Source organism: Haliotis asinina, chromosome 11 (genome assembly GCF_037392515.1).
Source record: "Haliotis asinina isolate JCU_RB_2024 chromosome 11, JCU_Hal_asi_v2, whole genome shotgun sequence".
NCBI classification, from domain to species: domain Eukaryota; kingdom Metazoa; phylum Mollusca; class Gastropoda; order Lepetellida; family Haliotidae; genus Haliotis; species Haliotis asinina.
Window position 1 is genome coordinate 4,611,189 of NC_090290.1, and position 12,867 is coordinate 4,624,055.

At 40.6% G+C, this 12,867-nt stretch overlaps 1 protein-coding gene across 1 annotated transcript; it reads left to right on the top strand.

The window, feature by feature from the left end:
* LOC137256450 (solute carrier family 28 member 3-like) lies at positions 1–11,941 on the top strand. The gene is made up of 11 exons (XM_067794291.1): positions 1–57; positions 1,561–1,976; positions 2,301–2,439; positions 3,289–3,480; positions 4,658–4,819; positions 5,194–5,319; positions 7,169–7,299; positions 7,730–7,898; positions 8,443–8,700; positions 10,503–10,683; positions 11,913–11,941. Exons 1-11 carry the CDS (start codon positions 1–3, stop codon positions 11,939–11,941), a joined length of 1,860 nt encoding a protein of 619 aa, XP_067650392.1.
* Positions 11,942–12,867: the final 926 nt, after the last annotated feature.

Here is a 12,867-nt window from a genome sequence, read left to right on the forward strand (position 1 = left end):
ATGGCTGGGCAACAACGTGTGGAGACAATCGTCCTCGTCAAACGAGAAATTCCAGAGGTAAGTTGCTTTCAACGTTTCTTTCCATCAAGGAATTTATATCATTGTCAAGAAACACCTGTTATGATATCATTATTGATATCAACGATCTGTCTCTCAGTCCATGGATATTTTTGTGACACCCAGTTTCCGTCTCTGTCTATCAGTAAGGTATACCTATACACTTCTGGTGACGTCAGTCTATTGTTCTTAGAGGACGCTTTTCTCGTAATTTTCCTCAAATCTGGTACAATCTCGTTTCCTCGAGCAATGATCTAAATAATGTCCCTGGGTCGCGGGCAATTATCTTGTTATAATGTTCCGGAGCCCCCTGCATTATCATAATATAGGCCCCACTATCCCGAGATGTTCCTCTATACTGTCCCTCTGCCGAAGATTTTCTGAGGAATAGCCCTTGACTTTGAATTATTACTTGTTTTGAAGACTGATACGAGTTTTTCTTATCATCACTGAATGCGATAGTACAATATCACATGATTGGCAATTTCCAACATGTAGTGCCGACAGCCAGTTTCAAACCTACAGCGCTTCACTTACTAGCGTGGCAGTTTTATCCTCTGGCCTCCGAAGGATCACTGTGAAAAATGAGGCTGATTGTCGGTAGGAGAGGTGTGTTCCAAGCAAGACGGGCAGTGCACGGTACAGTTAGCAGACGTCCATAGTACTGTTAGAACATGCAGGGCACGTGCATTGCGCGTGCAAGGCGAGGCCTCTGCTGCTAGTCTCATCTCAGTTGATTTCAACAGTAAGGCCGAATATTGAAATTATATCTGAAGTACATCCTAGGTCGATTTATAAGTTGGACACAACAGGGTGTGTGGATATTACTGGAAAATATATATACCTCAGATGTCAAATTTGCTTCGTTTTGGAGGTTATTTTTCCTGAGGTAAACGTCCTTTCAGGGTTGTATACAATATCCCTGGAACATTCTATACAATATTCCGAAAGTAGATTTTCTCGAAAAGATTTCTTTCAACATCAACATTCAAGTGTTTGAAATCAATTGATACATGTCATCAAATTGGAAGTACAATTCCCATCTGGAATAGAACCGCTTCTGTCAGATAACGAATCGGATGCTCCACTTCACGTCTACTGAGTCGATGAAAATACTTGCGTTAAATTGTCTATTAATAGTTAGGCCTACTGTCATTACATAGATTTCACTACCGCTTCGGTTGCTGTTATGTTTCTTCATTGCTTGATTATCTAATTATCTATCATTATATGATTTTGATAAATTTGTCTGTTCCTTCGATATATATGACAGATTTTACACGATCCCTCGGTATTGGCTGAAAATGTAACTATTGAATATTAAATATGAAAATCCTCGCCCTCGTGTTTACATTTTCAACCATAACCGAGGATGGGTGTTATAGCGTTTACGTAAGCCCTCTTCCCTCGGGAAATGCCCGTGGCCCTTCGACATACAACAGCGATGATGACATGTCGTAGTAGTCATAGTGATGAACCTGCTGCTGATCTGTCTGTTTTCAGAAGGCACTGTTTCCGGAGGGAATGTGCCCAAGAGTAGAACATGAAAATGGCCAGGAAGGTGCAGACATGTTTATATCACACACTCCTGACGACGTTTTCGACACTAGAGAACATTATCTACGATGTGGAGCGGCGTTTGGTTTGGCAAGAGCGTCTCTTTGCAAGAAGATAATTCACAACAAGAACGTGATTGTGGCCATATGCTCACTGATGACGTTGACTGCCTACGCTGTATATGTTGGCTTCAGCATCAGATTTTCTTTCGGGGATGAAGGCTCTTTGAGGCTATTACTTGGGACCGGTTTTGTCGCCCTGGTCTATGCCAAGATCAAGCTGTCAACTCGTGTTCATGAAATTTTGTCCCCATGGGCCACCAAGATAAAGGGTTCACCATCGATAAGGAGAACAATCAGATGGTGAGCAAATATACAAGACCTACTGTAGCAGAGATATAGCTGGGTTATTACGGAGTGCGGTGTTAAACAATACAACCAAACTCACATACGACAATAAATGTTTCGGGCAATATATTACTTATGGAGTTGGACTTCACCTGCTGGTTAACATTTTTATCAGACTTGAACGATAACGGCCAGCATCCGTAACCAAGAGTTTTTGTAGAGCTTCATAATGATGGCATTGCCTTATTTTCTCATACATGTAAGCAAATACAAACGGCTCAGTGTTGGTACGATGCTGTCCGACATCAGGTCCGATGGGTGGCCACCTTGTGTTTGCAGGTTGCTGTATATAGGGATGGTTCTCTTCATGGCGATCTACCTGGGATTGAATGTGACCAAAGCGGAGAACTTTCTCTCTCTCGCTGGAATGACTTTCTTCATTCTTATAGGATTCCTGATATCCGAACATCCAGAAAGGGTAAGGAGTTGAAACAAGATGGTGACAAACCCACATTAGACAGTCCTTGTCAACCTGATTTTTTGTTTAATTTATCAGTGTTAACGTCTCGGAGAACATTGTGTCTCTGGTTTGGTTCGCCTTTGTGGTTCTCCAAAAAGGAAAAGGAGTAAACATAAAGTACTGACACCAGACAGTCTTTATCGTCCTCAAACCTTAATCAAAGATTGACTGTAACTTGAATTGTTAACGTCTATCAGACTGTGGTAAGGTTAGAAAGATATTACACAAACGATACAAGTTACAACAAATTGTTGATCACACACAAGAATATTATCCATTTATCATGCTGAACCCCTGGAGACACCGAATACCCGGGTTGATTACCCAGATGGGTACAAATCCAGAAGTCCATTTCTGGTGTCCTCACTCGTGATATTGTGGAAATAGTGCATATAGCGACATAAACTAAATTCACCCATATCACTGCATACTGATATTCTTCGATTCTGTTTAAAACTGTAAGCTAATCAACCGATCATTTCAGTCTCAGGTCTGTGTACAATAGATACTAGTGACTAATAACATGTTGGGGAAATCAGAACTGGTGAAATCCTTAATGCAATTTGCTGAATATATAAAAGAACAGAATCAGAGAAATGCTAACTTGGTATGAAACTATCCATATGTGATAAACTTAAGTAGGACATACTGAAAACGGACGCAGTTTGAACCACTTACATATCACTATTATGTTCTTACTGTCTGGTCAGATCAAAGCATTTTACACGGAATGGCTCGTCTGTATGAATAATAATGAACAGCTTTGAGGCTATATCTGTGGCGCATGGTTTTACATTACAATTTCAGGTCAACTGGCACGCAGTATTTTGGGGTATCGGGACCCAGTTTCTGTTTGCGTTGCTGATACTCAGAACCAGTTTCGGGTTTCGCAGTTTCCAATGGCTCGGAGAAAGACTAAAAGAATACTTGGAGCACACTGATAAAGGCTCTGAATTTGTATTCGGAAAAAAATATCGAGATCACGAGTTTGCATTTCGGGTAAGTGGATCGCGTGACTGAAAGGGTCCCCAATATCCCATTCAATATTTAACAGAATAAGATGGCGTACAAATGGATGTTTCCTTGACTAGCCGTAAAACGATTGCCAAGATCGTTCCTCATTTTCATTTCTCCCAATGGTTTGTCTGAGTCATAAATGCACTAAAACCTGTCAACATTTGCTTGACTAAGAATGATATAAGAGTCATTATGATAATGTTTGTCAAGATCCTGGTTTAGAATCGATCCGTTTTGCAAATCATGCTTGCTGACTATCGCGTAGATCCATGTCACCCATTAATTGTCTGGTCCAAAGTGTGCAGTCAAACGATACGCAAATGAACAGACCTCCTAAAATAATATCATGATAATTATGTCAGCATGATTACTTGGAACTGGACCCGACAGAGGTACAAGAACTTCTTAGATTACAGCTACATTCGGGAGGATGAAATCATGAGATTAAAAGCCAGGTTTATGGATGTCAACTTCTTTATTGAGGAAAACACGACGTTCAGGAGAGTATGCGTGCTCCTTTATCATGTTCTCAACTACTGATGAAGGACCAAGCATACACTCCGAAACGTCATGTTTTCCACAATAAAGAAGTTGACATCGATAAATATGGCTTTTCTTATGCTTTCCACTTCTAAATGCCCTTCAAAGATTTAATGTGAAGGATATGTTTTAAAGAAAACACCCATGTACCAAATAGGATATGTCATTTGCTGCTCCTTGCTACAATATTACACTGTCTTGTGTATAAACAAGGCAGAATTACCGATGCTGTCTTGATGTCTGTTTGGACAGACCTGCGTGCATTGAGAGATTTATTGTAAAAGCAGGGTGGGTGTGTGTGTCTGTATTTGAAATCTGACTGATTGTGTTTGTCTATGTGTGTCTTTTTATGTCCGATTGTATGTCTGTGCGTCTGTACGCGTGTGTGCGTGCGTGCGTTTGCGTTTGCTTGCCTGTCTATGTGTGTCAGTGTGCCTGTTTGTAAGCATATTATGTCTATAAATTTCTCTGTATCCTTATCTTTGTGTCTGAATGTGTACGTCACTTTGTGTTTCCCCACGTGCGCCTGTGAGTTTGTGACTGTCTGACCTTGCACGTGACAGCATATATGTGTGGATATATGTGTACGTACGTCCGGATCAGCTTCTTGTGTTCTCAGGTGATGCCATTTGTCCTGATGTTCTCCTCGACTATCAACGTCTTGTACTACTACGGGGTTCTCCAGGGATTCGTGGCCAATTTTGGATGGTTGCTGTCTTTCTGTCTGGGTACCAGCCCCGTGGAATCCGTCAACACAGCAATCAATGTTGTGTTTGGGCCAGTACGATGAAATTGTGTACTTATTTATGAAAGACATAAATACTCCCTCATGGCCCCTGATGCGATGGTCTACCGTCGGTTGTTGGCGATCTATTCTATGTTTTTTGTAGAGGGTTGTCTCCAATAATACAATAGTTCTGGGTCTGAATTCTAGTTTTTCGTACTATCCTCCAGGTTTCTTATAATCAAACGTTTCATGGGCCATCTTGGTTGTGGTATTACTTTTGGTTATACTTTAATGGTGACAAGACATCCATTTCAATTTTTCCGTCTACATATCATTGGTCGTGTCATTTATGTTTGCATCATTAAAGATATTTACAAGTAAAATATGTTGTTTTGACGGGCGATATTTTAATGCTAGTTCATTGCCAGGCAGAATCACCACTCGCCATCAAACCGTTCCTACCTCATCTCACACCGTCCGAGTTACACACTGTCATGGCCGCTGGTTTCGCCAGCATTACAGGGACGATATTCGGGATGCTGACATCGTTTGGGGTAGGTACCAGGATTAGAATCATTGCACACTTTTCTTCAGTGACTCATATTAGTAACATTTCCTCTGTACCCAAAAAGGTGGATGTCGATGGCGTTGCTGCGTTAACGGGCAATTTTGAACAAACTCACTTACCTAAGGTGAAACCACATGAATCAAATGTGCTTCGTTGTGGGGCCTAGAAATTCTCAGGAGTCAGGTTAACAAACCTGGTCACCTATCCCAAGACTCTCAGAACTCATTATTGCTTAACGTCAACTGATTTGTGACCTGATCTCTGTGCCCAGAGCGATACACCACTGCAAACATTTTCTTCTATTTTAGACTATTTTGTATAGTTGTTTTTTCACATGATGGACGTGGAGTTGTGTAACTGTACACTTATACCTAGACGTTTATTAACAAGGTAATTGCATACCCGACAAACACCCGTGTAAGATCACCACAAAAAGATCATTCAGAAATTGACGTGAAAATAAGATACGTAATACCATCATCCAGAGATACATCTACAATGGTGCCATTACATATAATGATGTATTTATATATTTACCGTTCAATAATGTACGCTCGTGCCATGTTCTAAGAAGAATGAACTTTCAGGCATTAGTGTTGGCATTACAGACTGAACAGTTCATGTAGTGACGTTATTGTCCACCGAAACGTAAGGGTATTATTCCTTTCCGGACACAAAAGTAAAATGGACAGTCTTCTAAATCTATCAGTGTGGTGAAACTTCCCGCCTGCCATGTAAAGATTTCGTGCTGTGACATGACACAGCATCTGGGAAATGCCCTGAGAGCGGAGACCGATACAAGGGATAAGAATGAGTGAGTGAGTGAGTTTACTTTTACGTCGCACTCAGCAATATTCCAGCTATATGGCCGTGGTCTGTAAATAATCGATTCTGGACCAGACAATCCACTGATCAACAACATGAACATCGATCTGCGCAAATGGGAACCGATGACATGTGTCAACCAAGTCAGCGAGCCTGACCACCCAATCCAGTTACTCGCCTCTTACGCAAGCGATAAGAAGATGTCCACACATTGAAAGCTAAACGTGGACTCACAGAGTGAACGGGAAATCATATTTACAATAAAATGGTTCATGTATTGTAAAAGGTACATAAAGAAATCAGTGATAGAAATGAAACACATGACATACTATTTCATTTGACAAAATGTTCACAACATGGAACGTACTCATGAAACATTTTCACAGAAACCTTTAGAAATCGGTGTACAAACGTTGTGTGTTCGCTGGGTAGAGAGGTCCCGCGCTAAATCGTTGCCCTTTGATAGTTTTGGATTTTTTAATTAAAAAATATATTTTGCGCTTCCATGTCAACACGTTTGACTTCGGCTGAAATTAGTGTTGGTGTTGGTGCTTTTGTCCGGGGTAGAACTTGAAAACCCTTCACTGTTTCTTTACCAAACGTGGCATATGGATAGGTCTGGTGGTGAACTGGTTCTTTTTGGTAGATCCATATTTCTCAATTACATGTGTGTTTTTTTGCATTTCCATGGCAACAACTCTTACCTTGATTGAAATTGGTGTTTCGATATTCTCCTTCTAGTTTACGGGTATTCAAGAAATGACACAAATCATCAGTGCCACTCAATGGAGATTAGTTACTGAAGTACATCAAACCATGGAAGCATTCATACAGCTTCTGTTCTTCATACACGCATCTTGGTATAATAATAGTTTACATAGGTATGCTTTCGTTAGATGTGAAGAATGTGATGAACAGCATAAGACTTGTCGTCACCATTTGACATATTCTTGAAGAATATTTTGCCATCACGGGGGATATTGATGACTATGTCTTTTTGTTATTACGAGGCTCCAGCCAATCACCTGCTAGCAGCCAGCGTCATGTCCGCCCCTGCAGCCCTAGCTATATCAAAGCTGATTGCCCCAGAGACACAGCCGACTAGGATCCAGCCACATGACGCCTACAACATCCCCGTTCCGTCAGTCACAAACTACATTCTTCATATATGTATTCATTCATAATGGTGGTCTCAATACGGTTTTTTTTAAAAGCTGTGAGATAAGAGTAAATATCTGTCTCCCCTTTCTTACACAAAAATAAATCGCTGGAAATGTCCATATCATTCTTCACAACTTTGATGGCGATAGAGATGCCTAAAACGTTATAACCCAGGTCAAAATTCAGCAAATCTCTACCCTTTACTGCCTCTACACATACAATGTATAGCAGGTGAAACATTTCTTCTTTAAGTGTCATTTCAGAAGTTAGTATGCTGGGGATGAACTTAGGATTACTTTCATGGATAGACAACTTCTTCCTTGCAGTGGATGCAAGAAAGAAGTTCTCTATCCATAAACGTCTTCATCCTCAGATGAAACATTGCCGCCTCATAACATTATGCTACACAGTAAGTTCAACAGCCTTCTCGAAGCCGTGTCAGAAGGTGCTAAAGACGCTGTACCGATCGTCACAAGTGTCATGGTCACCCAGATGATTTTTATGGCCTTCGTTGACTTCGTTGACTCCACGCTGCTTTGGTTCGGGGAAAGAGTGGGTGTAGCTGGATTGTCGTTCGAGGTAATATGTAACAAGTACCCCTGTTCTTTGAGTGGCATATAAATTATATATATTATATATATATATTATCTTTTATATTCATATCCATTACCATGTGTTGTGAATGGGTGAGTGAGTGAGTTTACTTTTGCGCCGCACTCAGCAATATTCCAGCTATATGGCGGCGGTCTGTAAATAATCGAGTCTGGACCAGACAATTCAGTGATCAACAACATGAGCATCGATCTGCGCAATTGGAAACCGATTACATGTGTCAACCAAGTCAGCGAGTCTGACCACCCAATCCCGTTGGTCGGCTCTTACGACAAGCTGAGTCGCCTTTTATGGCAAGCATGGGTTGCTGAAGGTCTGTTCTACCCCGGGACTTTCACGGGTCTGTTGTGAATGGTATAATGATCGATTATGATAAGCATAATCGAGAATCAGATGAAGACAGAGCGCTATTCTAGAGACGTGGGGATATCACCTGTCTAGAAGTAGCCATTTTGTTCTTTGTCCCAGTATTATCATGTCCATGTAAAATAGTGTTTTCTTTTGGTTTCAGTTCCTGTGTTCCTACGGTTTCTATCCCATCGTTTACATTATGGGCTTTTCGAGCTCTGATTTCTTGAGGATAGGCGGGTTGTTTGGCATTAAGACATTTGTAAACTCACTTTACGGTTATCAGCTGCTTGGGATTCTGATTAAGAATCGTGAGGCGTTGGAACAGTACGTAGCATCAACTAACGGGACTTGGCACTGGGAGAACAGAGACATCGTGCTGGACCTCACCAACAGGACGCTTTCTGGGGGGATCCTGACGGTGAGTGAGTGAGTGAATGTAACAAGCATAATTCATCAGAATCCCTTTGTTTTGTGTTGATAATTGTGGTCGTTTTGACGTTAACAAGTACTGCCAATTTCAAGATTCGCGTGTCGTTATGAAATCATATAACTGACAGTTTCAGACAATGAATTTGACGTTGAGGTACTGGATTCAATTACAGTTGCAATGATTGCTCATCACAAGTGTTCATCTGTGGTGTATGTATTTATTCTGATACGTATAATGCCCAACTGTAGTCAAATGGTAGAGGCATGAAACAAACTGGCTAATCTACCCACCGAAATATACTACATACAAACGTATAGGGACACCATAAAATTTGATAGTCATATATAAACTTATGATTAAACGCTGTGAGGTCATTGATACTCTAAGATAACTGAAACGTTCTGTGTACTTAATGGGTACTTTAAAAGACATATCAAAACATGCAGGGGAGGAACTGAATCAATATTCGTTGAGTTTGAGTGAAATGAAACATTATCACACAAGGAGACACAGCCATCAATACCCCCGCATTACCTCCAATGTCAGGCGAAGTCAAACGTGTTGCCATGGAACCGCCAAAAATGGTTTATTCAGAATTCCTACACTATCAAAAGGCACCAGTATACCACTAGACCACTCTATGTGTCACATTTTGGTGAAATATTGAACGGAGTTCTGCTCCGGAAAAGTTAAATGTGTACGGACAGACGGGGTGCGTTATAATACCCCCGCAAAACGCGGTGCAGGGGATAATAAGTCTAAAACAAGGGTGCTGGAACATACCAGACCAACGATGCTTGATGCAAACGCACAGACACAACAGCGTAGTACCTGTGGAAGACAGACATCCCATGAAGACGCCCCAAGTTTCATTTATGGCATACCACGTTTATATATTACTATCAGATTTTAGGGTGTTATTTAGGGTGTTTTCGTTTGTAGTATAGATCAGCAATACATATCACCATATGATATATTACTATCAGATTTTAGGGTGTTATTTAGGGTGTTTTTGTTTGTAGTATAGATCAGCAATACATATCACCATATGATATATTACTATCAGATTTTAGGGTGTTATTTAGGGTGTTTTCGTTTGTAGTATAGATCAGCAATACATATCACCATATGATATATTACTATCAGATTGTAGGGTGTTATTTAGGGTGTTTTTGTTTGTAGTATAGATCAGCAATACATATCACCATATGATATATTACTATCAGATTTTAGGGTGTTATTTAGGGTGTTTTTGTTTGTAGTATAGATCAGCAATACATATCACCATATGATATATTACTATCAGATTTTAGGGTGTTATTTAGGGTGTTTTCGTTTGTAGTATAGATCAGCAATACATATCACCATATGATATATTACTATCAGATTTTAGGGTGTTATTGAGGGTGTTTTTGTTTGTAGTATAGATCAGCAATACATATCACCATATGATATATTACTATCAGATTTTAGGGTGTTATTTAGGGTGTTTTTGTTTGTAGTATAGATCAGCAATACATATCACCATATGATCCTAGATTCGAATCATGCATTCACCTGGACTTGGATCCTTTGGTTTCCAGCTCTATACCCGTGGTAACGGGTTTAACCAAAGCCGTAAACCTTTAATATCTTGCTACGATCTCCTCTCCACTATAACAAACCGTGATATAACAGTTACTAATATATTCATTGCTAAGGCGTTAAACACACAGGGTCATTCACAGACCTAAAGAGACTAGGATGAAACATGCAGTCTGGTTGATCATCGTCGACATTCTCGTTCCCAGAAACGTTCTGAAGTGATAGGGACTTACGCATTCTGCGGCCAAAACCATCTAGCGGCGATTGGGTTGACCCTGGGAGTGTTCTTTACATTGATCCCCGAAAGGAAGGGAACCATCACCAAATACATCACACGTGCTAACATATCCGGACAACTGGCGTGCTACATGACAGCGTGTATTGCAGGTACGTTTACATGACCATGACATCGCGACATGGTGTAATACTATCCAAAACTCGCCATCCTGTCAACAACATGCTTCCCTTCCACTAGGTAACACTAGGTATTTGTTTTTTCCATAACTGAAAGACCGGTCGAAGAGCTAACATCTACGAAAGACTAATGCTGTCACTTTATAACATATAATACTTTTTTTTCTATTTAATATTGATATAATACTAGCATTTTCTCTTATTTCTATAATTTTGTCCTTACTTTGAGTATTTTCTCATAATTTAAAATATTTTTATCCAAAACTTTAAATTACGAGTATGTTCTCACTGCTTCAAGTATTTTCTCGTTGCCGCAAGCATTTTTGTTTGCTCCGATTAATTTCTGGTGGCTTCGAATATTTTTTTGATTCACATTTCTTTCAAAACATCGCTGTTACGAGCATTTCTTCGTTACCTCCATTATGTATCAGTTACTTCCATTGATTTCTCATTGAAATATGATGAAAACTTTATGAATGTACACCTGCATTGTTCTGTGAAAGACGACGTTTCGACATAGATTGTTTGGTATCAGACACCCGTGAAGGTCCGGGATACGATAGGCCTTCAACAACTCATGCTTGTCCTAGAAGGCGACTATATTTGTCGTAACGGGATTGGGTGGTCAGGCTCGCTGACTTGGTTGAAACATGTCATCGGTTCCCATTTGTGTATATCGAGGCATATGCTGGTGATCACTGGATTCTCTGATCCAGACTCGATTATTTACAGACCGCCGCCATATAGCTGGAATATTGCTGAGTGCGGCGTAAAGCTAAACTCGGTCACCCACTCACTTAGGTATCAGAATTTCTCGTTGCTTCAAGTATGTTCCCTTCGCACTGTTTCCTTGATCTGAGCTTGTCTCACGTACCTATCGTTGCGCAATCACAACCATACATAAGTCCTTAATTTATGTCAGACTCACAACCGCTAGGAGCGCTTAGAGAAACCTCTCCAACTTACATCATCCAGCTCTTCACATTTCTCTCATTTTACTGGTCCAGTTGAAGACCTCGAATTTCTACAGCAGCACAGCGAGTCCTGGAGTCCTCTGTCCAGAAAGTGTTGGCCATTGCCACATCTCTCATCTCCACTCCCTGTGGATGACCCATGAGACCACATTACACCTTCTGTAGCCAACTTTCTAGCCTTCCTCAACTTAATCATCGTATAATTCACTTTTACAACTCTTGTTGCAGGAATGCTGTATGATGAATCGATAGTCTGAACTCCCCTTGGCGTATTACACGACCCAACGGTCAATATGTTTATATATACAATGTTTTCTACGCCTACGCTCCTTTCACACTGGATTGTTCGTAGAGTGTTAATAATGATACCAGGGAGATGCAGGCACTTATTGTACATTCAACTTTCATGTATTGAAGGAGTATGGAAGCAAGTATGGCCATGCCTTGAACAAACAGACATGGTTAGCACAACAGGAGAATATTTATGAATGATCCTAAAGTACCGTGACCGGCGACAAATAGAGAATTTGTTATGAGCACCTGTGGTTTATAGTTGATGGATCCGCTATTACCGCAGATTTAAATGCAAACATCAGATCTATGTTAACTGGGTTCATGGAGGAATCTGGATTCACTGAACGTAACTTGGTGGATCTTATTCTTAGCATGAGTCTAAATCTATAACAACGAAAGGCACAGCGCTGGATAGCTCTGGACATGCGACTTCCTTATTGCCTGGACAAAGTTTGAGCCTCTACTTGTGGATATCCAGACATCTTGCTTGTCCATATCACCCAAGTCCAGAAACCAACACCTTTCTGTCTTGTTCAAGACGTGTACTTGCATGTATATATGGGCATTACTCTGTACCCGTGATTCGTGAATGCGGAAATCCAAGCGACATTTACAGAAAGCATCTAGATTATCGAGATCTTACTGATCTAATATGCTGACCCCAGCAATGACAGGCAATCAGCAGTTACACGACGCTGGCCTCCAAATAATCGAGTCCGGAACAAGGTCCTAGTATGGTCCTTCCCGACAGTTGCTGGCGGTCAATAGCCAAGCTTTACATTGCATTTTCCTAAAATAGGTTTCTACTTTTAAAGATATATGCTAGCTAGTTGTAACTCACATTGTGATACTCTAATGATTTTACTGGAACACAACAGCCACTACTAGT